This window comes from Rhincodon typus, chromosome 3 (assembly GCF_021869965.1).
Source record: "Rhincodon typus isolate 14 chromosome 3, sRhiTyp1.1, whole genome shotgun sequence".
In the NCBI taxonomy this organism is placed as follows: Eukaryota; Metazoa; Chordata; class Chondrichthyes; order Orectolobiformes; family Rhincodontidae; genus Rhincodon; species Rhincodon typus.
The window spans coordinates 118647641-118675117 of NC_063334.1; the positions used below are offsets into that span (position 1 = coordinate 118647641).

Here is a 27477-nt window from a genome sequence, read left to right on the forward strand (position 1 = left end):
TAAGAGAAGAGGGTAGTTCTCAGCTACCTGATACTCTCTACCAGGAACAAATTCCTTTGACCGAGGAATACCCAATTCCTCCGGAAGCCCACAAGCAACCTTGCTTGGGTTTGGTCATCGTGTTCTCCACTCACCTTGGAAGAATGAATACCAGTGGCAGCAGGATGAGGTCCTTACATAGGCACTGACTGTAAAACTTAAGGGTCGCCTTTGGCAGTGGGTGAGAAGGCTGTGGATTTCCCATCCTGCTGTCACCCTGCTACCTAAATTAATGGCCCCTCACCACCAAACTCAACATGGCATGGGGCACTAAATTTTGCCCAAGAGATGCAGTCTAAAGAAAGTACTGGATCATTGGATGAGGAAATTTGTTCAAAAGAACTCAAAATATTAATATGTTTATGAGCCATCCATCAGTAATGAACACTTTATTCGCAAATACAGATTTCAGTTTTGTCATATAACGATTAGTTCGCAGGCTACTACCTTCTCAAGGTTTCTAATTGTTTGTCCTGTTTCAATACTTCATTTTTGTGTGTGCATGCAAGAAAACATTTGCAACATGACAGTCGCTTCAACGTGTATAATTTCCACTCTTCACTTCTTCTGCTTGTCTTTGCTGTCTGTTTCACTTGTTTTGACACCTGATCTCCCTCTCCCCTTCTTTCTCCTCTTTATCTTTCCTGATTATATTTCCTTTAACTTTCGAGTGAAGTTCTTGATGTTCCCAAGCCTAGATGACATAGGCTGCAACAACACTGAAGATCCTCTGGACAGTCCCTTTGTACCTGTCTGCAGGTATAGGGGTAAATTGTGAGAGAATGTATTGGAAAATTGGAGCAGTGCTGTTTATGGTTCAAGTATGTACTGGCTACATGCAAAACTTTGCGATTAGCCACATAAAACTTCCTAGAAGATTTGGGGTGGCACGGTGGCTCAGAGCATGCTTCACAGCGTCAGGGATCCAGGCTCAATTCCACCCTCGGGCGACCGTCTGCGTGGAGTTTGCACATTCTCTGTGTTTGCGTGGGTTTCCTCCCACAGTCCAAAGATGTGCAGTTTAGGTGGATTGGCCATGCTAAATTACGCGTAGTGTCCAGGGGTGTGTAAATTAGGTGGACTAGACATGGGGGATGAACAGTTACAGGGAAAAGGTAGGGGAATGGTCTTCGGAAGGGCGGTGTGGACTTGTAGGGCCGAATGGTCTGTTCCCACACTTTGGGATTCTATAAAAAGTAATTTCACTTAACTCAGAAATGAAATTAGGCCTTGATTTCATATTTAATACTGTATCTTCAATACACCACTACTTAATATAGTAATGTACAGTAGTAAATGCGTACATGTGCCCAAGCTAGTTTACAACTGATTAAACATTGTCTTAAAATGGAGATAAAGACAAACTTTTTTTCTCTCAGACGGTCATGGGTCTAGAAAGCAAAAAGCTGTGTCATTTAATATTGCCTAGGTTGACTTGTTAAGTTTTTTATTGTCAAATGTTGGTCACAGATAGGAAAATGGAATTGAGACCACAATCAGATAAGCCATGATTTTATCAAATGGCAGAGCAAACCTGAAGGGCCGAATGGCATACTCCCGTGCTTAGGTCCTGAGTCCCTTTGTTCTCAAATAATGAATATTTATTACCTCTTCCAAGCTAAAAAGGACACCACCAATTGGAGCACCGAAAGCCACAGATACCCCTGCTGCTGATGCTGCAGACAATACCTATAGAAAGCAATGACACAATTTTGTTATTTTACGTTAACTTCAGCAAAACTGGTTTACACTGAAAGATTCTGAACCAAGGGGCAAAGCTGAGCTACATGCTAAAATCCACAAAAGTTGTTCTGTAGTTTATCGCACAAGTGAAAAGGAAAATCCATTTATTTGGACATTTATTTTTGCTTGTTCTATTGTCGAGTCTTTAGCGTGATAAGCTTTTGTGACAAAGCTTAATTGATAGCACGTATTAAGGATACTGATAGAAAGTTAAAAGGCAAACTGGAAAATCTTGACTTTAAATGATTTTTATCATACTTAAGATAAACTAATCACAGATCAACACTGCTACAGGTAACAATTTACAAAAAAAGTTTCCAAAAACATAGATGCTACAGCAATTTTGCACATAGCAAGATCCAACATTTGACAATTAGATGTGTGGCCAATTAATTCATTTTATGTTGGTGCTTGAAGAACAAGTACTGTCCAAGTGAGGGATCAATAACTAATCTACACCCATTTTCCCACAATTACACTTTCAAAGAGTAAAAGTAATTGAAAAAAAAATCAATTAAGCGAGGCTCTTCATGTCATGCCTCACAGGTAATAACCCAATAACATGAGATGATAGACAACAGCAGGCAAGATTCATCAGCTGGTTTGGAAGTTCAACAAGTCAGTTGCTGTGAATGAGTTATATCAACACTGCAGGAGAACTACAGGAATCAATGCTGGGAAATCCCTGTTTACAACACATTTAAATGTGCTTGGCCAGATTGTAGAAACCAAAGGTTCTAACTTTCTAATGGAAAATAGAAGACTAAGGATTATGTTCTTAAGAGTATGAAAGGATTTGATAGGGTAGACGTAAGAGAAGACGCTTCAGATGGTGACCAAACCCAGAGACAGATATAAAATAATTCAGTAATTAGTTGAATGAATGTTGAGTTCCCTTCATGGAGATCAAAATTGACTGAGGTTGTCTCATGGGTTCAGACTCTGACAAAACTGTAAGCAAAGGACTAAATCTGGAATGCACTTCAATTTCTACTAGCTCATCTTCACCCCATTACCCATCCCCTCCCTGCCCCCTACACCAAGCCCTGTCATTACTGGCCTTACCAGGCTCATCTACACAGTGAAGACTTTTGCCATCGGCTTTAATGTCCACCTTCATCTGGCCTTACCTTGTCTCTGCAAACTCCTCCAGTCCCAGCATTCCCTCATGAACAACCCATTCCTCTGAATACAGCTCTTTTGTGTTTCCATTCACTTTCCTGCACCAGTACTGGTAACTGAACCTTTAGCCATTTCAGAGCTTTTAAAAATACTCTCTCCCAATACCTCTCCATTCTTTACTCCTATCTACATCCTTAGTTGGGGTCTCCAACAAACAAACAAACAAACAAACAAACAAACAATCTATTTAATCAAACTTCAATCACTTCTCTGAATTCCTTCATGGCTTGGTGCTCACTTTCCTTGAACCTATCTGTAAAAGAACCTTGGGATATATTTCCAGTAAAGTGCATAATATAAATGCTCAGTGCTTTTGCTTATCTTTTGCAAAACTAGATGGCACAATGAAGAGAATGTAGCATGAGAGTTGCTTCTAATTTTAAGCTTCTCAAAGCTTGCATCACAAGGGTGAAGAATAAAGTCTGTTGCTTAGGAGCTTTCTCCCCCCAAGGAAAGCATTAATTCCAAATTTTGGTCTGAGGCACATAGATTATACAATTTGAAAGACAAAATATCTAAGGTTGTTTTCAGACCAGTTCCTAGGATTATTTTCTCTCTCATTATTTCTTTGCTTTCCCTCCTGTCCTATTTTTTCCGAAAGACATTGACTCCTGCTGGGTTACAGCTTTGAATAGTGCAATGCCCAGGTGCATTATTCATCACGGTTAAGCTCACAGATAGCATCAGCATCCTATTTGATTTTGAAGGAGCCTGCAGAGAGGCTCTATTCTGCTCTGAATCAATGTCTACATATTTACTTTCTAGAAATCATTGAATAGCAGTCAGGGGCATGAACTCTTACTGATCACTCTTCTTCCTAACCAAGAGTCACTATGGCTAATTGCAGCATTTCAACCATAGCCCTGGATGAGATTAAATTTGAGAGCCCACCCTGACAAATGAACCTGAAACCTTGGTCAGCTGTATGGCTCACTTATGCCACACCTCATTGCAATCCCCACAGAAACTAATAATTTTAGATAAGAAATTCGAAGTTCAGTTGACGCCTAAATGGGTGACAATGACAAGGTTTTACATTTCAAGGTATTTGTCATGTGACAACCCATAAGCAATATTCATAAATCTATTTTGTAGACAGCATACTTTAAACCACTGAACATACATGAGGCAAATCTAACATGACCTGAATCTCTATACAAACCATAGATCAAAATACAGGTCAGTAATTCTGCAAGAAGCCGTTACTCCAAGCACAAGCCATTTCGTTCCCAAGCCGGCAGACTCTCTACTTGGATCCCGAGGGGTCTCATCAGGGTAGGTATGGAAAGGATGTTTCCTCTTGAGGGGAGAATATAGGACTAGGGGTCCCAATATAAAACCTAAGTAAGCACTTGAAAGCACTGTTAACAAACTTTCCATCGCTTTCTTGATGATTGAGAGTATACTGATGGAGCAGTAGATAGATGGGGTGCATTTTTCTGTTTGTGTGGAGAGAACATATCTGGATAATTTTCCACATTGTTAGATAGGTGCCACATTGCTAGATAGTTGTAGCTGCACTGGAACATCTTGAAAATGGGCGCAGCTTGCTCTGGGGCACAAGTCTCAAGATCCTGTATGTTTCAATCAATCACTCTTTTAATCTCCAGTTAGATACAACCCTAGCCTGCCAACATTTTCTCATAAGACAACCCACCCATTCCAAAGTAGTCGTCTAATAAACGTTCTCTGAACTGTTTCTGAAGCATTTATATCCATTCATAAATACAGAGACCAATACTGTACACAGCACTCCACCTACAGCTGCACCAGTGCCTCCTGTCTGGCTAAAGCATAACTCCCCCTAATTTAAAGTTCAATTTCCCACGTAATAAATACTACCATTTTATTAGCTTTCCTAGTTACTTGCTCGACACCATTTTGTGAATCACTAGGATACCCAGGTCCCTCTGCATTTCAGACCTCTGCAATCTCAGAGTATAATAAATCCAACAAATGAATTTATTGCAGTCAGGATATGCAGCTTTTATTTCAGGAAAATTATTTATAAAAACATATCTCTGCAGTCACAGGAATCAAAGTACACCTGCAAGAGCTACTGTTTAATCAATTGAAAGAAACAAAACACTTTTTTAAAATTAGCAAAAAACGCAGGAATGCTACCTCTCGTTTCTTTGCCTCATTTTTGTTGTATTTTGGGAACAGGTAGGAGAAGATATTACCACAGCAACACGCAACATGTACAAGAGGACCTTCCTTCCCCAGACTCAGCCCTGAGGCAACGGCTAAAACCAGAGTGACTGTTTTAATTAGCAAGGTCCACTTGCCCAAGTATCCTCGGATGATGAAGCCACTCAGAATGGTTTTAATCTGCAGAAGCAAAATACAATTGTCTTAAAATTTAATAGATATCTCTTAAACTTCACATTGTTTTTAAATAATGTAAGCAACTTCAGTAGCAATGAAGTGAAACAAAAGTTGCTGGAGAAGCTCAGCAGGTCTGGCAGCATCTGTGAAGGGAACAACAGAGTTAACGTTTTGGGTCTGGTGACCCTTCCTCAGAACACAGTAGCAATGAGTTTGACGACCACAATTGAGAATTTAGTTTTGAAACTCTACTATATCAGTGAAAGGTCATGAGAGGCTACCTGATGGAATAGGCAAGAGTCAGACAAGGGAACCAAGGTTCAGCTAGCAATACAAACTTAGGATTTGGGCCAGACAATACTTTTTCGTTGAAAATGATCAAAGCATTTCTGTCTAGTGGAGCTGTCACTTAACAATTGGATGCTGCAGTGAAGGGCCTGAAAATTGTTTCTGGATGGATAAATTATGATGGGATGAATGAAGCGACTATTTTTGGTATGGTAAAATGTTATAATTATAGACTATGGAGTTAGTATTTAATGACAAAACTGTAACAATTCTCCTGATCCAACACCACCTGCTATGAAAAAAAATCCAATAAACTTTCAATTTCACTTCATGCTTTATTTTGATCTATGTTCTAAATTGTCAAGGGGATAGAAGATTTAGCCTAATCTGAACAACATTATTTTCATTTTCAGCATTCAACAATGTAGACTGAACAAATGAATTAAAGAGTAAAACTCATTTTATTTTGTCTCTCATAATGTTTTGATGCAAATAAAAGAGCAGTCCTTATTACAGAAGTAAAGCATTGTTCCACTTTCTGCTACTCATTTAATTGCAGATCGCGGCTAGATTTTTGTTTTGGCATTCAAGCCCAAGGGAACTGGAATAAGACCATCTAACTCAATTAATTTAAACAACTTGGGGATGTACGGTGACTCAGTTAAGTAGTTTTTATTTTCCCTTCAAGTGCCCTTAAATCTACAGTATTTATTATTCCAATACTGAATTCTTGCTTCTTGCAAATTTCAAAAAAAATCACTGGATCTCACCTCTGGAATTCCGGAACCACATGCATATGGAGCAAACACCTTCACAAACGAAACAGCCAGGAAGCCAAATCCCAAGGCCCAAAATATGTACATAATGTAGTTCATTATATAAGAACCTGGTCCCTGGAAAATATTACACATTAAAAGCTCTGCTGAAACATAGCCAACAAGATTTGAGAACTTTGTTCATCATTCACACAATTAGAATCACAAGACTCAGCAGAGGATAAAATGTCAAAATATTTTATTTATTCTTCCATTAACTTCTTTGGCATCAACATTTGTGATTGCATTCTTGAGATAATTATACAGTGAAGCGAAAACATCCTTTTATTCCCATGAAGCATAATTTATTTTTCTGCTTTTATTTAGACCATAAGACATAGGAGCAGAATAAGGCCATTCGGACCATCAAGCCTGATATGCCATTTGATCATGAACAAAAACAAAGTTGCTGGAAAAGCTCAGCAGGTCCGGCAGCATCTGTGAAGAAGAAAACAGATTTAACGTTTCGGGTCTGGTGACCCTTCCTCAGAAGGGTCCGTTTGATCGTGACTGACATGTTTCTTAACACCCTTTTCCTGCCTTCTCCCATAATCCTTGATCTCATCAATCAAAAACCTATCTATCTCTGTCTTAAACACACTCAATGACTTGATCTCCACAGCCCAATGCGACAATGAGTTTCACAGATTAACCTCCCTCTGGTTGAAGAAATTCCTCCTCAACTCAGTTCTCAAGGGCCTTCCCTTCACTCCGAGGCCGTGCGCTTGGGTCCGAGACTCTCCTACTAGCGGAAACATGTTCTCCACATCCACTCTATTCAGGCCTCTCAGTATTCAGTAAAAGTCAGTTGGATTTTCTTTATCTTTCTAAATTCCACTGAGTACAGACTCAGAGTCCTCAACCACTCCTTATATGACAAGGCCTTCATCCTGAGGATCATTCTTGTAAACCTTCTCTGGACCATCTCCAACATGAACATTCTTCCTTAGATATAGGGCCCAAAACTGCTTTTAAGATCCAGATTGAAGTATGTGTCATTAGCAGTGGAAAACAGGACACTTTATTTCTGAAATGTAATCAGCACCAATCGCGCTGGGATTCCATTGCACAGAGCAAAGTTCCTTCTAGTGTTCTAATATTGTTTGACCAAACTACCAAGATCATAATTTCATTTGCAACTCTGACCAAGCTTAACTCTAGTAAAAGTACCAAGGTCAAGGGCAGTTTTGCTTGAAAGTCATACCCGAGAGAGGATATCCATTTAGCAAATGCATGATTGAGCTGTAAATTTGTGGAAGTTGTGATTCAATTAATGAAATGGTCTCAGCCAGGGAAACAAGAGAACTATACTCAGCTTCAACGTTGAGGCAAAAGAACACAAGAGAAAAATATAGTTCCTGTCTAGCAGTATTAATGCACAGACATAGGCAAGGAAGAATGTCATAGAATCATAGGGGTAACCAGCACAGAAACCGACCCTTCAGTCCAACTCGTCCATGTCGACCAGATATCCTAAATTAATCTAGTCCCATTTGCCAGCATTTGGCCCACATCCCTCTAAACCCTTCCTATTCATATACCCATCCAGATGCCTTTTAAATGTTGTAATTACACCAGCCTCCACCACTTCCTCTGGCAGCTCATTCCATACATGCACCAACCTCTGTGTGAAACAGTTGCCCCCTTAGGTCTCTTTTAATTCTTTGCCCTCTCACCTTAAACCTATGTGCTTAGTTACAATAGGTTCCTTCAAATCAAAGAATTTTTTTGCAGGGCAGATAGAGGTACTTTGGCCCATCAAGTCCACCCCGACCCTCTGAAGAGCAATTCACTGACCCCCCCACCCTATCCCTGTAACCCTCTATTTACCATAGCTAACCCACCTAGCCTGCACAACCTGGTCACTACAGAGAAATTTAGCATGGCCAATCTATCTAACCTGCACATTTTTGGACTGTGGGAGGAAACCGGAGTACCTGGAGCCAACCCACGCAGCCATGGGAGGTGGCAAAATAACTGATGTCAATATCTATGCAGGAAATGCATCCACACAAGTTCCCTTTCCAAAACGTAAACTGTAACTCAAATTAATTCCCACCATTCTCCCTCATCCACATTCCACAAAAAACTACTACATGACAGTAAATAATTTTTTTCCAAAATATTTATAATGATCCGTTGGAAGCCTACTTACATCTGCTTGTCCAATTATTAATTCAGCCCATGTTTTCCACTGAGGACATTCATTTCTTGCTTCGAACGTTGGTTCATTTGATCCCCAGCAGCACTGTTCATGATTAAACCACAATGCACTCAAACATATGCCTTCTTTTAAATCAGTCATCCAGTCTGCAGCAATATCTATCAAACCAGCCAGGGCACCTGAAAAGCATCAGATGTTGAATCATAACTTTAAATATTAGTTCTTTTCAATTTAAAAATTAGTGATTTATTTCCCCATCCCTTTTATAATTAACTCACGGAATATACACATTCTTTTCAAAATTTGACCTTTTCTTGCTACAAGGAAACAGAAATGGGTCATTCAGTCCCTTGGGATTGATCCACCAAGCAATTTGATCATGGTTGACCTGTACATCAACACCTGGCAGATGCACATTGCTGTAGTTGAATCAACTGAAAAAACAGGGTGTTCTGTCCTTCTCGCTTTCTGTCAGCTATACCATCCCTAACTAGCCAAGAGTAGGAAGCAACTACTGCACAGACTAGCAAGAAAATGCCAAAATGGCAGTCATGGAAGTGAATGCCACAATGCAAAGGTAAAATTCTGGCCCGGTGTATTTCAAACATTGGGTTTTAGTACTACACACTTGATCCTGGCACTCAAAAGAAATGTTTAAAACAAGACATTCTGTGCTGTGAAAAAGGTACAATTTGTTCCCAAGACATGCATGTAAGCTGAAGTTTGCCAGAGTTCAGAATTTGAAATGGTTTTGAAGAGAAGGAAGGTAAAGAAAAGAGATAGGAAAATGCCTCTAAATATTTTAGTGGACAAGTAGCAAAAACATATGCCATGTAAGTATTCCTTCAGAAAAAGGAAATGAGATAGTTCCTTCCACTGGAGCAAGAAAAGCCAGAGGAGTGCACTTGTATACAAAATAATCCACTTTTCCCAATTTAGCAACAGCTTGCATTTATATTATTCCATTGATCTAAGACTGTTTCCAGCTATTCAATGGAGGTGTACAGAAAAGCAGATATCAAGTCAAAGGAAGAAAGATTAGAAAGATGTGGCTCAAAGTTATCCAAGTTGAGATTTCAGGAGAATCTTTAAGGATGAGCAGGAGGGTAGAAGGGAAAAAGAGGAGGATTTTTTTGTGTAAAATATTCTAATGGGGACAATGCTTCAACCAATGTTATCCCTTTAAATCTAAGGTAGCAGTCAGGAGGAGGGATGGAGTCAGTTGCTAGCGAACCGAAGTTGTGGCAGAGGATAGCCAGTAGGAATGGGGGCGAAGAGGTTCTTTTTTTCCCCCTCTGAGAGGGTAATGAATCAGAAGATAGTGGAATTCTTTAACACAGAGGGCTGCTGATACTGGGTCATTAATTATATTCCATGGCTGAGAGAGACAATTTAAGGGAATTAAGGGTTCTGGTTTAAAATCATGGGAAAATGGAGATGAGGATTATCAAATCAGCCATGACCTCTGATTGGCAGAACAGACTTAATAAGCCAAACGACCTACTTCTGCTCATACATCTTATGGTCTTACAGCTCAAGGATACTACCTTTGATTTTTCTAATACTTACTTGAAGGATTTTCTTGTTCATTTTGTGATAGTCATCAGACAATTTAGGAACCATTGAAAGGCTGAGGAAGGCCGTTGTAAGGTAGAGATGGTTGTTGTCAATGTATATGTGGAACAAAAACAGAAGTTGCTGGAAAAGCTCAGCAGGTCCGTGAAGAAACGATCAGAGTTAACATTTCAGGTCCGGTGACCCTTCCTCAGAACCTGTTCATCACAGTAACATAGGATATAATTTATGACTTTGATAGCCATTTTCAGTACTGTAGCAAGTTACACAGTTGATTAATGAGTTCAAACTTGGAGTTCCAATAAGGCTATGCACAAATTTGAAAATGGCATCACATTCAAGGCTACAGAGAAAAGGGTCCTTGGTGGTAGGCAGCAGTTTGCGAGGATGGAAGGATAAAGAGTTTTATTTTTGAGGATGGAGTGATTTAAGAAAAAGGGGCTAAGCCTCCGAGAGCGGTTGAAAGAAGTCAGGTCGTGAACAGTTTAACAGGAATAGGTGTTTGAAGGAGAAGTAGCTGGGTCTCATAGACTCTATGAGCTCAGAGAGGCCATGAGGAAAGATAGAAGAGAATCTGGAGAAAAGTGCAATAACAGATGTCAGGTATGAGAAACCTTTCTGAATGTTTGATCCATTGGACTAGCGGAAGACAGAAAAGTAACACAGGCATGTCAGAGGATGGACGCAATCTTATTGAGTATTCCTAACCCTAAGGTAGGCTTATTGTGCACCACATCAACTATTGGCTAACTTTCTATTTTAATGAATGCGACACATTATGGACATGACATACATCACAGAGTGAAGTATTCACAAGTACAGAGTGGAACAACAGTCTTTTTAATCAGTGCTAGGAGTCTGCAGCTAATTTTAGAAGCAGTGATTAAATTCAAAATTTAACAAAATAAATTACCTTCATGGGTCTTTTAGAAGTTTAAGTGAATGTTATGAAGAGTCTCAACTAAAATAGAAATACTCACCAATATTTGAATCTTGTCAAGCACACCAATTAAATCATGCTTTAAAAATATCCATTTAAAGTTCATTATCAAGAATTGCATAAGTTCTTTCAAATCAGAACACTTGAGCTACTGCTTAATTTGCATCCACTCAAAAATAATAAATACATGCCATGATTGTCACTGAATCTGATTCATATGATTATTAGTTAAAATTAATCCACAACTAAAACCAGCTCAACTTGATAACAAGATCACAGCCATCTTGTTTTATACCAACTCAAATTCCTCATTTCAGCCCATCTACTGCCATCCATCTGCTAGGGGATTCACTCAGGAGCAACTCAATAATGTGAAGGCCGTGTCCTGAGCCGAACTTCAAACCCCAAGCTACATCAAAAGCATAATCTGTTCCTGACTCCACTGCCAAAACTCTTATCAATATATGTCAGTTCTAGAGTTTCATCATTTATGAATCACATCAAATCCAAAACCCTGTCTCTGTCTTCCTATTCTATACCAAGTCTGTTTCACTATAATGCCTGTCTGCACAGCTTCCACTGTATAGACATGAATATAAACATGCAGATTTCAAGGCCTTTTCTCATTTGCAATCCACCACCCCGGCTATCATACATTCTTCAACCTCCACAACATCTTTCAACTTTATATTCCACAACACAGTCTCTATTCTTCAGTTAATGGTTTCATTGACTTTTTGTGTGCCAACTCAACGGTGAAATCTGTCAAATGAACCAGTGGTTCAAGCTCCTCTCCAGACACCAGTACTGAGTATTGCTCTATACTGGTGGCTCTTTTAAGTCCTACATTGTAAAGGGTGCTATTTTTCGGAAAGTTCTTAAATCAGTGCTGCATCGCACATTCAGGTAAAATTAAAAGATTTTGCACATCATTTGAAGAGACATCACAGAGCTTGTGGTATCATGAACATTACTTGTTTTTCCCCAACAGATGAGTAAAGTAAAATAATTATGAAATATCTGTGAAACCATGATTTATTTTGTTCATATTGACTCCTACGTTTGCGTGAAAAAAAGAGCACTTCCCAAGTAATTATTTGGCTTTGAAGAGCTTTGGATGTCCTGAAGACAGTGAAAGGTATGGGATAAATTGACATTTTTTTCGTTAGATTAGTCACTGAATTTCTGCAGGAGTGGTCTTAATAATCAGCCAAACTTTGTAAAAGATCATTGAAATCCCACAGCAATTTAGTTTCAAAAGATATTTCATATGCTCCTGCATTTATAGACTAATGAATATAGTCAGACAATGTGAAGTGAGGGGCCACGGCTGGATGGCCTGCCAACTGGGTTCAAAGCAGAAAGCAGAGAGAGTGAGAATGAAGTATCAGTGCTTTTCTCAAATTAGATTAAAAATTTGGACTTTGGAATCAAGACCACAATTTCTAAATTTGTGGATTATATCAAACTTCATACTGATGAACACAACAACACATTACATGAGGAAGTAATTGGCAAATGAGGTTTCACACAGATAAATATGAGGCAGTGTATTTTTCATAGAAATAAGAAAGTATTTACCTTCAAAAGGGATAGTGGAACAAAGGAATCTTGTTGTACAAATACACCAACCATTTATAAGGTGCGCCTGAAATTTGCACAGCCTAGAAAGAAAACCAAACCAAGCACTGGGATTGATTTCTAAAAGGGTATAACCGAAAAGCAGAGAGGTTATGCTAAACCTCAAATCTTGGTCAGACCATACTTAGAACATGCAGTGCAGTTCTGGTCACAACAATAGAAAAAGAATATAAAAGGGCTTTGGAATGGGTGCACAGCAGATTTACAGGGATGAATCAGATGTTTGTGGGCATCCATGTTGGGAAAGGATTGACAAGCTTGCCTGCTTCTGTCTTAAGGTTAACAACAGGTGATTGTCGTTAAGATTATGAAAGATTTTGGTACAGTGGATAAAGAGGAAACTCTGAATTTAAATTTCACCATCTGCCATGGAGGGATCTTAGCCCATGTTTTCAGAACAACAGCCTTGAATTCTGGATTACTGGTGCAATGACATTACCCCTATACTATCACCTTGCCTTATTATATCACAATATAATATTCATTACACTCTCCAAATGACGTTAAGTTACCATCAAATTGGTCTTTGTGGCTCCTGAACATTTAGTAAAAGACAATTTGTACTCCAGATACTTCTGGGTTTTAGTGTTTGAACATCACCATCAGCTTACTTTTACGTAAGACCTAGACAACTGGATTTCAATGACATTTCATGACGAAATGATCATCATCAGACTGATCTTTTTGTGACCTGCAATGCTCTTGACATTTCCTTACCTGATGCCAGACCAGTCAGAGTTACAACCAGCCATCCTGACCATGCATCGTACAGGCTTTTTACAAACTCCCATACAGAATCTCTCTTCTTGCTAGTAATCTGTAACAAATAAATATTGAATTACAACTTCTATATTAGAGTTAGTATGGCACATAGTACTCAACGGTCTTAAATAGTTCAGAGATCACAACTGACACACGTTTTGACAAGATATGAAATCAAGGCTGTATTGATAAACAAATAGAAATTGCTCTTAATTCCTCACTGGCAGATGAACTGTAATATCGCTCGCTACAAACTATAATACCTGCTAGAACTTGTGTGTGTGTGCAAACACACTCCATCTACAACAACACCTTGTATTTACAAAGTGCCTTTACTGTCGTGAAAAGTTTAGGGTACAGATTTTGTGGCAGTGACGAAAGGAGTGAGAGAAAGACAGAGTGGAAAGAGGAGGCAGCAGTAGAAAGCAAATGTGAGACAGTTACAGTAAGAGAGTGAGAGATTGTGCATGTATGTGACTTTTCCTAATGAGTCGCACCTGACTGAAAATGTCCTGAAAATAACAAATGCAGGAGAACACAATGAGTCAGGCAACATCCATGGAGAGAGAGCAAGCTAATGTTGAGTCTTGATGACTCTTCACTACAGCTGAAGTGAAGTGTGGAGGGGCAGCATTTATGCCGTAGTTGGGGGTCTGTGGTTTTGGAGTGCAGAGTGCTGGGGAGAAAGGATGCTGATAGTCCAGATTAAGTGATCTAAATTGTTTCACTTGCCAGATGTGCTACCTGACCTGATGAGTACTTTGAGTATTTTATTTTTATTTCACATTGCTATCATCCACAGTATTTTGCTTTAATTTTGTTGTTGACCATTTCAACATTTCATTCAGTTGAGCCTTGACTCCATTCGGACTTTCCCTAAAACAACTCTTGACATGAACCTAAATTTCATCATTGTGTGGCAGTGTGTTGGAGAACTCAGAACACCAACAATTCTGCATCACAAATTCTAATAGATCACAAAGTTAAACTTTGATGCAAGTGCTATTCTCATGATGTCACACATGCTGAGACAAAATTTATCTGAACTCTGTTTCTATTTCATGCAGTTGTTGAAACCAGTTGATACAATGGGGCAATTATGCAAAATTTAAGTGCAAATTACTGGAGATGCTGGAATCCGTACTGAAAACAAAAAATGCTGCAGATCACAGCAGGTCAGGCAGCATCCATGCAGAGAGAGCAAGCTCACATTTCGAGTCTAGATAATTCTTCAGAGCTGAAGTGAAGTGCGGAAGGGGCAGTCGGGGGTGACAGGGAGGGGTTAGAGTGCTGGGGAAAGGATTCCGATAGCTCAGATTAAGTCATCGGAATGTGAGAATGGCAGAATAATGGTGTGTCTAAGTGCCAGACTGGAAAGAGCATACAGTCTTGCTGGAGTGGGGAGGGTACAGAGGACAGAGTGACAGAGAATGTAACAAGCAAAACTAAAAGAAAGGGAAGGAAATGGGTTCACAATTTGAAGGTGTTGAACTCAATACTGAGTCCAGAAGGTTATAAAGTGCCTAGTTTGAAGACAAGATGTTGCTCCTCCAGTTTTCGCTGTGATTCACTGGAGCATTGCAGCATGCCAAGGATAGACAAGTGGACACGTGAGCAAGATGCTGTGTTAAAATGACTGGCAACAGGAAGGTCAGGGTCACGTCTGCGCACAGACCGGAGGCGTTCTGCAAAGTGGTCAACAGTCTGCATTTGGTTTCTTCAATGTAGAGTAGGCCATATTGGGTGCAGCAAATACACTATACAAGATTGGAGGTGGTAGAGGTGAAATGCAGAGAGCAATGAGTCTGGAACAATCCTCTTCAAAGACAGTGGAAGCAGAATCTTTGCGTATTTATAAGGCAGAGGCGGATAGATTCTTCGGAAGTAAGAGTTATCGCTGGTAGGTGGAAATGTGGAGCAATCAGATCAGCCATGATCGTACTGAATGACAGATTAATTGAGGGGCTTATCCTAATCCTACTCCAAATTCACAATCTAGATTCAATAGCGCTTAGATTTAATTTGCCATCGTTCAAATCTTTGAAACCAAATATACCATTTTTTTTTGCACAGAGTATACTTCATTGAGTCATCAGTGGCAGAGAGTGAAAACTACAATCTTCACAAAATCTCGTAAAACAGCTACAGGGACCGGTGCAGATGTAATGTGTTGAAGGGCCTTTTACTGTGCTGTGGATCTCTATGAATCTATGATGAGGCAAAGTCTCAGGAATAACTGCAGTTAAAACAAGATAGAAGTTCCAAATGATTAAACGGAAATATATCAAATTTCTATACCTTCCAGATTTCAAGGATTATGTTCTTTCATGTTTTCAAAATTATTGAGCCTAGGATCATTATCTGCACTCACCTTTCTGTGCCTTTCTCGGTCTTTGCACTTCTCTCGCACCCAGTCAATGGTGTGAAAATCATCATATGTGCCAACACCTGGTATAGGTTCATCCAAAAGGTCCAACAAATGCGTTGTGCTGTTTATACCACCTCCATTTGTCATTGTATAATTGGCTCCTTTAAGATTAAAGCAAAGAAAAAACTATGTTAAACTTGTTTTAAACGCTATATCACTCCTGTGTTTTTGAAGATTCTTTATCATTTAACATTTTTCCTGGAATAATCACATAGACTTGACAATGATCTTTGCATTTCTTTTCATTTTAAAGATTTCATTCAGAGCAACATGTTACCCTGCCAGCGCCACTGTTTTTTTTTTAACTGAAGTGCAAGCACACAACTTACCCACCTACAAACTGTTCCCATTTTACAAGCAGTGCATCATAAGGTTTATGTTTATCTCAATTTTATTATTTCTTCTTCCAATTACCTGACAGGACACAGGATAAACTGTATCAAAGAGTGGTAGGAGCAACAGCAAATTTTAACAACGTGTACAGGAGGAAAGAGACTGTGAGACATCCGCAACAATAAATAAATTACAACAAACACATGGCACTGACTAAATAGATGAAAAATAGTGACAATCACAGCTTGATGTGGTAGACCTTATAGATTTTAATTTGGTCTTGGACATCAAAAGGACATTAAAAAAGCAATGCGACATCTAATTTGTAGTATTAAACCAAAATTTTGGAAATGATAACTCTAACTGTAGCAGCTCTGTACCGAATTCAAAAATCTCGAAAGCAGGTTTCTGTGGCATAAGTTCAGTCATGACTCAAGCACTTCTTATTGGATTTTTGAAATTTGTTCTTGGGATGGTAGTGACATCAGCAAGGTTATGTTGTTGACTTCATGGTTGATAGATTTAAATTCAAGACCATATTTGCCCAATTTACTTGGCCTGTCATAGAATAACACTGGTTGTACTCTTTACAAGTATAGCCTTAGTTATGGTAATCAAAATAGTGCACAGTTTTCCAGTTGTGTTCTCCACCAACGACCTACACAATTGTAGCCAGTTTTTGAAATAACTCCACAGAGGCTGGTATTCCATCATCAAGTCACCCTTTATTCATTTGGGGAGAGTCCTTGACAATTCTGAAAGCCTTGTTGCAACAGGTCGTTTGAGTGTATCTATACAAAACTAACTGCAGTGATTCAAGATGGGAAGGGCAATAAATGCTGACCTTGACAGCAAAATTCATATGCCATGAAAGAATGAAGTAACTGTTGCTGACAATCAGGTGGACAGCAGGCTTTGAGCTATTTAACTTAATAACCATCTCATATTACAGAAAACACGATATAGAAACAAGAGCATAGGATAGTAATGGAGACAATGCACAGATAATAAACAAATGTGCACACAACACTGGTTCGTCTTCCTTCTTTATCAGAACATAGAAAAGCAACATTTAACCACAATAAATTGTGACAGTGGATTAATATACTCTTAATCAAATAAAAAGCAGCTAAACACTACTATGCAATATATTTCTTGTCAATCTATTCAAATAACATTTTCAAGGTTTGTAAATTGTTTCGCTTGCCCCAATTCTCCAAAAATTGGTCACTGACAGTAAGGTTCAAATTTACTTCATATGATTCAGTCACCAGAGTTCCAAACGAGGAGCTCAGCCAGTGTAAAAAAGGAGCTACAGGGAGGGAAAATTCCTTTAGACAAGAGCTATGAGGAAGGACCCTGAGAAAGTCATGCCCGTATTGATATCATAGCAGGTAGAGCTTTGAGTGTGAGTAAGTCAATTGAGAAAACAGCAGGTAATCTATTTCTTTAACAAGTTCAAAAAACCCAGAGGCAAAGAGAAGTTTGGGGCAACTGCGAGAAGGGAGGTAAGGAAAACAGCAGAGCAGAGCAAGGCAAGAAAGAAACTAAAAGCAGCAGCACCACAATGGAATTGACTAATTGGTGAACAACTGAGTTAGTTAATCTAATAAATACAGGTACGGCAAGGTGCATCAGTTCTGCTTCACGTGGGAACTCAAGGGCAACTCATGTCTTATACAATCACGACCAAAATCTTCCAGCAGCTGGACTGTCAGAGATTGGACCCAAGTTGTTCGATGCATATCAGGCACTTAAAGAGATTCCAATGCATACAAGTGCTGAAATTGCCCAGGGAACTAAATCTTCTGATGGGCTGATTTCCATTGTATAGATCTCTCTATGAATATCTGTGACACTGATTTCATTTCAGCAACATGGGCCAGATACGTGGGACTTGGTTGCATTTTCACCCTGGAGATTATGTTGATTAATATCCAATCTAACTCAGCGATTATCCCTTGCAACGCATCACAGCATCATAACTGTAAATAAAACTACCCCTCATTCAGCCAACCTGACCACTCCTTGCCATCTTGACTGCCTTCCCACCTCCCCCAACTGAGTAGACTGTACCCTCTCCCAACCTTTAGAAGATTCAGATTGCTCGGAATGTGCAAAACTCAGAAACACAATACCCAATGTTTGGTGCGATTCTGTAATTGTTCTGCAGGGACTATCCAAACTTGTGTACTAAGATTTGTAATAACAGTCACTTCAACACAACACAACCAATCAGTCAAGTTCACAACATGGTTCACTTCTGCTTTCTGGATGCTACATATATTTATACACAGAGACCTGCCCTTTGCACAGAAAAGGAATATGTCTATGCATTGCACCTTTTTTGAAATAGACAAAAGCGTGAGAATCATAGAATAGAATAAAATTTCTACAGTGCAGCTTAGCAGCACGTACTTCAGGGCAACTGGGTGGAGGGTGCCCATGAATGCTGACTCAGCCAGCGACATCCCATGAGTGAATGAATTAAAAAAAAGTAAAATTCTTCTGTGCAGCACTACTCTGTACTCTAATACAAACAATCAGTGATAAAACAACACTCCAGTGAAACAACAAAGCTATTCATTTGAGCACCATAACTTTTTCTTTCGAACAAAGTTACATTTAAAAATATAATATATGACAAACATATATGACAAAAATGATTCTTAATTTCTACTGAATTCCTTTAAAAGAGATACAAAAGGAAACAAGAACAATTGCTGGTGGAAACTTCAGGCATAAGTCATAAAGGTCATCTTGAACGAAGGCTGTTGTTATTTCTGATTTTGTTTTCCAAAACATTAGATAACAAAATGGCAAAGTGGTTAAAAACGGCTCTAGTCCATACTTAAGTAGGAGGAAGACGAACATCTTCTAAGACATAAAAACAAAGTTGCTGGAAAAGCTCAGCAGGTCTGGCAGCATCTGTGAAGGAGAAAACAGAGTTAACGTTTCGGGTCCGGTGACCCTTCCTCAGAACTGATAGTGGCTGGGAAAACGTCAGTTTATATGCAGAAAATAGGGAGGTGGGTAGGGTAGGGAGTAAACGATAGGATACAGCCCAAAGAGAGAGAAAGACAGTTGGACAGACAAAGGAGTTGCTAACGATCAGGCTGGGAGGGTGAATAGTTGTTAATGGGGACTGTCAGTGACTAACAACAGGGGGTGTGTAATGGCAGGCTATGTGGTAACAAAGACTGGTGTGTGGGGTGGGGGGCTGGGACAGTGGAGAGTTTAGGCCCTAAAATTATTGAACTCAATATTGAGTGCGGAGGGCTGTAGAGTCCCCAAGCGTAAAATGAGGTGTTGTTCCTCCATCTTGCGTTGGGCTTCACTGGAACACTGTAGCAAGCCAGAGACAGAGATGTTGGCCAGGGAGCAAGGTGGTGCATTGAAGTGGCAGGCAACGGGTAGTTCAGGGTCTTTTTTGCGAGTAGAAGGTAGATGTTCCGCAAAGCGGTCGCCAAGTCTACGCTTCGTTTCCCCAATGTACAGGAGACCACATTGTGAGCAGCGAATGCAGTAGACTAGATTCTGGGAAGTGCAGGTGAAGTATTGCTTCACCTGGAAGGTATGTTTGGACCCTGGGATACTGGGGAGGGAGGTGGTGAATGGGCAGGTGTTGTACCTTCGCCGGTTACAGGGGAAGGTGCCGTAGGGCTTTGGGGAGATGTTGGGGGTGAAGAAAGTGTGGACTAGGTTGTCCCGGAGGGAACGGTCCCTGCGGAAGGCGGACAAGGGAGGGGAGGGGAATATGTGTCTGGTGGCAGCATCTTGCTGGAGGTGGCGGAAATGGCGTCTGATGATCTTCTGGATGTGGATGCTGGTGGGATGCTAGATAAGGATAAGGGGAACGCTATCGCTGTTGCGAGAGGGAAGAGAAGGGGTGAGGGCGGAAGTGCGGGAGATGGGTTGGACCTGGTTGAGGGCCCTGTCGACGACGGAGCTGGGGAAACCTTGGTTGAGGAAGTAGGTGGACATTTCGGAGTCTCCCTTGTCAAAGTTGGCCTCATCTGAACATATGCGACAGAGACGGAGGGACTGAGAGAATGGGATGGAGTCTTTACAGGAAGTAGGGTGTGAGGATGTATAGTCCAGGTAACTGTGGGAGTCAGTGGCTTTGTAACGGATATTAGTGGCCAGTCTATCCCCAGAAATGGAAACAGAAATGTCGAGGAAGGGAAGGGAGGAGTCAGAGATAGACCAGGTGAAAATTAGGGCAGCGTGGACATTGGAGGCGAAATTGATGAAGTTTTCCAATTCCAGTGAGAGAGGGAAGCAGCACCGACGATATCATCGATGTGCTGACGAGGAAGCACATTCCTGATTTACAGCATCCGCAGTTCTTTTGGTTTTTATTTTCTAAGATATGTCTAGGGAGCTCAGACCTGTCATTTGTACATCTTGCATGACATGGGAAATCCATGATGCTGCAGGCAGTCCAGACAACCATATGGAAAGGAAACGCATCCAAAACCTAGAGCTGGAGTTACTCCAATGGAGCCATTTCCTGTCTACATGGTTATCCAGACTGCCTGGAGCATCATGGATTTCCCACGTCATGTAAGATGTACAAATGACAGGCCTGAGCTCCTCAGACATACCTTAACTAATAAGAAAATCAAACCTTGCTTTTATGTTTTGGAGTTGGACTGGCAGCTAGGGCCACTACAATGCACTCATGAGGCTGAGTGGTTCAAAGATAGCACGTTTTGGGACATGATCAACCTGCAGCTTAAGGAAGTGCAGGTAAAGAAGGAATGGGTGACTGCCATACAGAAGAGGAGGATCAGGCAGGTAGAGTGAGTGAATCCACTAAGTGTATCACATTTGCAAACCATTTCTCAGCCTTGGAGAAGGGAGAGAATAACAGTTCCTTTCTGGAAGTCAGACAGAGCCAAGGCCAAGAAGTGTGGAAGGTCAAAAGTGGCAGGGATTCATTTATGAAGGGAAGACAGATACTTTTGTGGCCGTAAATATGGCTCCAGGATGGTATGTTGCCTCCTGGATATCAGGATTAAAAATGTCATGGAATGGGTGCAGGGCATTCTGAAGGGGGAAAGTGAACAACAGAGATCATGGTCTACTATGGGATCAATGACGTAGGGAGAAAGAGAAATGACTTCCAGTAAGATGACTTTATGGAGTTAGATTGAAAATTGAAAAGCTGGACTTAAAGCCTAATAATCTCCAGATTACTCTTAGTGCCATGCAGTACCAAGTGTAGAAAAAGGAGGATAAAGCAGATGGATGCTTAGCTGGTGAAATGGTGCAGGAGGGAGAGCGTTAGATTCCTCATGCGTGAAACAATTTCTGGGGGAGGTGGGAACTGTACAAGTCAGACAGGTTATATCTTTACATGAATGGAACCAACATTATCATGGGGAGGTTAGCTTATGCTGTTGGGGCAGATTTAAACTAAATTGACAGGGATATAGGATCCTGACAAGTAGTTCAATTTGGAAAACTTGATCAGCAGAGACGAGTTGAACCAAAGGGTCTGTTTCTGTGCTGTATGACTGTAAGAGATGGAACTAGAAGTTAAAGCATTAAAGCGTGAGTTTGTAAGGCAGGGGAATCACAGGCTTAATAAAAAAGAAGTTCAGCAAGGCCAATTGGAATACTTTAATATTTAGAGCCTGAGCAATAAGATATATGAACTGATAGCAAAGACAGACATGTGGGAATAAAGTGTAGGTAGAACTTGCAGCTCAACATTCCTGGTTTTCAAGTATTCAGACAAGATAAAGAGGGGAATATGAGAAATACAGTTGCAACATCGATCAAACAATCAGTCATAACAGTGAGGAGCAATTATGTCATGGAAGGACTTTCAAAGGAGCCCATATGTGTAGAAATAAAGAACAGAAAAGGGGCAAACGCACTGTTGAGCGTGCCCAGTCAGCAAGAAGAGGGCCAAATATGTGATCAAGTTTGAGAGAAATACAAGAATAATAAGGCAGTAACAGGGAGTTTTAACTGCTCAATTGTTAGTCAATATATTTTTAGTGTATAAGGTAGGCAGGTAACAAAGCTCTTAAATTACATCAAGGAAATCACTTTAGTCAGTATATTGAAAACCCAACAAGAAAAATCAGAAATGAACCCTGGCAGGTGGAAGGTGTGTCAGTAGGGGAGCATTTTGAAGATAGTAATTTTAACACAATCAGATTTAGGGTAGTTATTGAAAAGGATATTAATAGGCTGGGAATAGAACTACTAAAATGGGGAAAAGGCTAATTTTATTAAAATAAGATGTGCTTTGGCCCGAGTGTACTAGGAGCAGCTACTTGCAGATAAAACTGATCACAGCAGGGAAGAATTCAAAGGAGGAAGGAGCAAGAATACATGGCAAATAGCTTTCCGTACAGACAAAGGTTGGGACCAAGACCAGAGAATCCCAGATGTCAAGGGACATAAAGTTTAGATTAAGAGAAAAAGAGAGAAGTTTATGACAGATACCGCAGTCTCAGCTGAGTCCCAAAAACAGGATGAACTATACAGGGTTTTAAAAGAAACATACAAAGAGCAAGAGAATAACCAGAGAAAGAGCAGGGACCACAAACATAATCGACATGTGGATCCAGAACATATGGGCAAGGTCCTCAGTGAATACTCTACATCAGTCTTCACAATGGAAAAGGATTACACAGAAATTCCAGGTTTCCACATTTTGTCTATTCTCTATTTGTGAAATAACTTGGAGCATTTTTCTGTACTGAGGGTGAAATATATAAATGGAAACTGGTGTTGCTGCAACATCATCTTTATTGGCCTGTGCATAACAAGGCAATTTTATTTTTAAGAAGCATGCAACCAAATAAACCTAACGCTGTTCAAATGCTTGGTGCATAAAACATGAGCATCAACAACCTGAATGAATCTTGAGTTTTCCAATGGAAATGAAGAAAGAATAAATTCAGCAAGAACTAAGATTTTAAGAATATTTCATGTGAATTTAGGTGATTTTCAAAATATAATCAATTAATGTGCCAATTTCAGTCAAAACCATGTGGCACAGCACAAAATAAGCTGTCATGTTTACAGAGTGTAATGGTACCTTTGGTGGTCTTATACCCTGACTGATTACAAATGTGCTGGCAAGTTTACAAAACATACATTCCATTGTACGTTTGCAGCCATTTAAACATTTTGAACAGAATGCTATTTAATGGCACTTTTGTAAGGCTAGTCTTAAATTTTGTTAGAAACTCAAGACCATTAAGTTTGGTACACATTGCTGTCAAAAGTAGAGCAAATGCACACGTTTACAGTAATATTGATTACTGAATGCAAATAGTGCGAAACAACACGATTATTTAACAGCTTTGTTCTGCTGGAACTGCTCTGTCTTTTTACCATAGCACTGAATTCCAATTAAACATTCATGATTAAGTGTGCACTTACGATTGAGAAGTTTGCTCTGCAGATCTCAAACTAAATTTTAAGAGGTCTACATTCATCAAAAGTAGATTGTGGAATTACCAGAACAAAACGTAACCTTGTAAAGTACAACACATCTGCACCACCACAGAGACATTAAACCAGTATGGTAAAAAAGGCACAAATGAGGCAACGTCATATATCCATTTAATTTTTCATTGGTTGAGATCTGAAGCCTGTACAAAGCTAAGTTTGCTGTTTCCTTTCAGATTAACTCAGCTTTGTTAGAACGAGAAACTACTTTTTCAATTTCAGCATTCATGGCCGTAGATTAAAATAGATAATTTGGTACTAAATTAACAGACAGCATAGGGATCCAACTGATTATTAGGTTAGGATGTACAGCAAGAAAAGGTGTGCTCATTGGATGAAATAGAGGGTGAAATTAATGCTGGGATTTTTAAAAGCATTTGTCTTCCTTCATTATTATCCTACTAACTCACTTCAAATTAACCACCATATAAGGTCTACTCCCTGAAGATCACAAACAACCACAATAAAGAATATCTGAGGAAAAGAAAGGCTCATAAATGGCAAAAATTGAAGACTACTGGAAATTCCATTACAACAGGCATTTCCACTGCCACCATCATGACTCCCAGCACATCATCACAAATTCAATTTTAGTAAAGCATAATATTTTGCTCAAACCCGTCTAGGTTGATTTTCTCTATGACCCACTAACAATGCAGTAATCGTGTTTTTTTTTCTAGTATAATGGTCTTCTCTCTCAATCTACAGTGACAGAAGCTTAGCCACTTGATTTCAATGACTCTATGACATCAAACCGGAATTCAATACCGAAAAAGTGACGTGATACATGACCGTCAGCCAACATAAGGATATAATACAGCCTTAATGGAACAATTCTAAAAAATGTGAAGAGATGCCTAAGGGTGCAGGTGCAATGATCTTTGAAGGAGGCAGAACATGCATTATTGAGAGGGTGCTTAGCAAAGCACACGGGATCTCGGGATTTATAAATAAAGGGATTGAGTACAAAAGCTGGGAAGTTACGCTGAACTTACGCAAAGCTCTGCTTAGACCTCAACTGGAATACTGCTTCCAGTTCTGGTCACTGCAATTTAGGAAAGATGTGCAGGTTCCAGAGAGGGCACACAGGAGATTTACCAGAATGGTTCCAGGTATGAGGGGTTTTAGTTAGTATATATAATCATAATTTATTTATTGTCACATGTATTCAATGTAAAAATACAGTGAAAAGTGTGCACCTTTGCCGTACATACATGGTGCCATTCACATTAACTTAGAATAAGACAAGAAAAGAAAAGATAATTTAAGAGAATCCAACTTCTCTTTTCACTGCTGCAGTCCCACTCAGGGCTTCCAGCCCTCCCCATGCCTCTGGCAGAGTCCTGCTCTGTGCTTTCCAGCCCTCGCCATACATCCACGAGAGTCCCCCTCTGAGTTGCCTCACCAGCCCGCTCTTGCCGCCGCTGCCATTGCTCCAGCCCACACTCAATCTGCCGTTGCTGCAGGTCACAACCTGCACGTTCAGTTCACGCCACATGGTTCCCCGTCACGACCCGGCTCCTTCCTGACTCCTTAGGTAGGTAGTTAAAAGAGATGGGGGGGCGGATAGAATTACTACAGAGGGAGAGAGAGGGAGAGAGAAGAAGGGAGGAAAAGAAAGAAAAAGGACAAAGAAAGAAACAGAAAGAGAACTGGCTAGAGGAGGTTGAAGAGGAAAGGTTTTCCTTGATGCAAAGGAAATTGAAAGTAATGCTGGAGAAACTCAGCAATCCTGACAGCATCTGTGGAGAAACAGTAAGTATTTCAAAGCCAATATGACTCATCTTTACAACTGTTGAGGGGAGATTGGTAGAGATATACAATAATATGAGAATTTTAACTGAGATAGATGATGAAATACTCCTCCCATTAGCTGACTGTAAAATGACTAGAGGAGACAGATTTAAGATTTTGCATGACAGATGCAAGGGGGTTCTAAAGTAGCAATGAGTGGATGACAATGACTTAGAACTCGCTATGTATGAGGTTGGTGAAAATGGAAACGAATTGATGATTTCAAACCAAAATGGAAATAAACATGCAGAGCTACATGGATCAAGCAGCAGAGTATGAAATTACTGGGTTGCTCTGTCAGCTTGTTGACCAAATGACCATCTTCCATACCAAAAATAACTGAATGATTCCAGTAAGCTTTTGTCATTTTCACAAGCTTTCCTTTATGCACCATAACATTTACAAAAGCTGAAATTTGTTCTGTAATTGTGTCTCAAGGGTGCAATAAATTCAGATACTGGAAGAAGGTTCTGTAGACAAAGTGGGTTTTTTTATTAGCCAAGAGTGGAGGCTGGCAGAAACACATAAGGAATATCCGCTTACGGATGATTATGGTTACATATTTATATATGGTTCACATATGATTTACATATGTTACATATTAGAGATGATTACATATGCAAACCAATTATTATGGGCAGGCAGACAGGAAGTTCTGAAACCTGCCGGAACCTTTCAGAGGGACAACAGCATGGTGCCACATTGAAAAGCCAATCAGGCAGCACTTCACTCTCTGCAAACTAAGAATATTACTGCTTATCAACCCCATTCACTTCTGGAGATGTCACAGATAAGATATAGCTCTGTAATGGTTTAGCAACACTTCACTAGGTATTTTCCTGAAGGCTGTCCAGGGAAAACATAAAAACATAAGAAAAGGAGCAGGAGTTGGCCATCTGGCACTTCGCCACTGCGCCACCATTAATAAGATCATGGCTGATCTTCTCGTGGCCTCAGATCCACTTACCCACCCTCTCAGCATAACCCTTAATTCCTTTACTGTTCAAAAAATTATCTATCTTAGCTTTTAAAACATTCAATGAGGAAACCTCAACTACTTCACTAAGCAGGGAATTCCAAAGATTCACAATCCTTTGGCTGACGACGTTCCTCCTCAATTCAGTTCTAACTCTGCTCCCCCTAATTTTGAAGCTATGCCTAGCAATGAAGGGCAAAATTCCATTTACCTTCTTACTTACCTGTTGCACCTGCAAACCAATCACCAATTGCAATTCTACAATTCTGCAAGCACAAGGACACCCAGGTCCCTCTGCACAGCAGCATGCTGCAATTTTTTACTGTTCAAATAATAGTCCTTTTTACTGTTATTCCTACCAAAATGGATAACTTCTCATTTATCAACATTGTACTCCATCTGCCAGACCTTTGCCCACTCACTTAAACTATCTATATCCCTCTGCAAACTTTCACAGCCCTCTGCACATTTTGGTCTCCCAAAAGTGTCATCTGTAAACTGTGACATACTACACGTGGTCCCCAACTCCAAATCACTTATGTATATTGTAAACAACTGGGGTCCCAACATCGATCCCTGAGGCACACCTCTAGTCACTGATCGCCAACCAGAAAAGCACTCATTTATCCCCACTCTCTGCTTCCTGTTAGTTAACCAATCCTCTATCCATGCTAATACATTGCCTGTAATGCCATGCACCTTTATCTTATGCAGCAGCCTTTTCTGCGGCACACTGTCGAATGTCTTTTGGAAATCTAGATACACCACATCTACTGGGTCCTTGTTGTCCACCATGCTCGCAATGTCTTTGTAGAATTCCAGTAAATTAGAAGGAAAGTTGTGTCTCAATTGATTGCAACAAGCCAATATTCTGACTTATGAAGGTAGCTGGAAACAGGTAGTTGCCAATGTCAGCATCTGTGGCTAGATCGAAAGAACCTGATTCCAGTGCCACAAGAGGATTAATGATTACTCACTGCTTCATGTTAC

General features: G+C 40.0%; 1 protein-coding gene across 4 annotated transcripts in view; it reads right to left on the bottom strand.

Moving 5' to 3' along the window:
- The window catches only part of clcn3 (chloride channel 3), a 119598-nt gene that overhangs the window by 27751 nt on the left and 64370 nt on the right, over window positions 1–27477 (bottom strand). For all 4 annotated transcript variants that reach the window (XM_020533711.2, XM_020533708.2, XM_020533712.2 and 1 more), the window contains 6 exons: window positions 15849–16006; window positions 13433–13532; window positions 8551–8738; window positions 6351–6473; window positions 5089–5295; window positions 1648–1728 (listed from right to left, as the gene is read on the bottom strand). In XM_020533711.2, the coding sequence (XP_020389300.1) occupies window positions 1648–1728; window positions 5089–5295; window positions 6351–6473; window positions 8551–8738; window positions 13433–13532; window positions 15849–16006 (857 nt within the window). The remainder of the gene's footprint in view (window positions 1–1647; window positions 1729–5088; window positions 5296–6350; window positions 6474–8550; window positions 8739–13432; window positions 13533–15848; window positions 16007–27477) is intronic.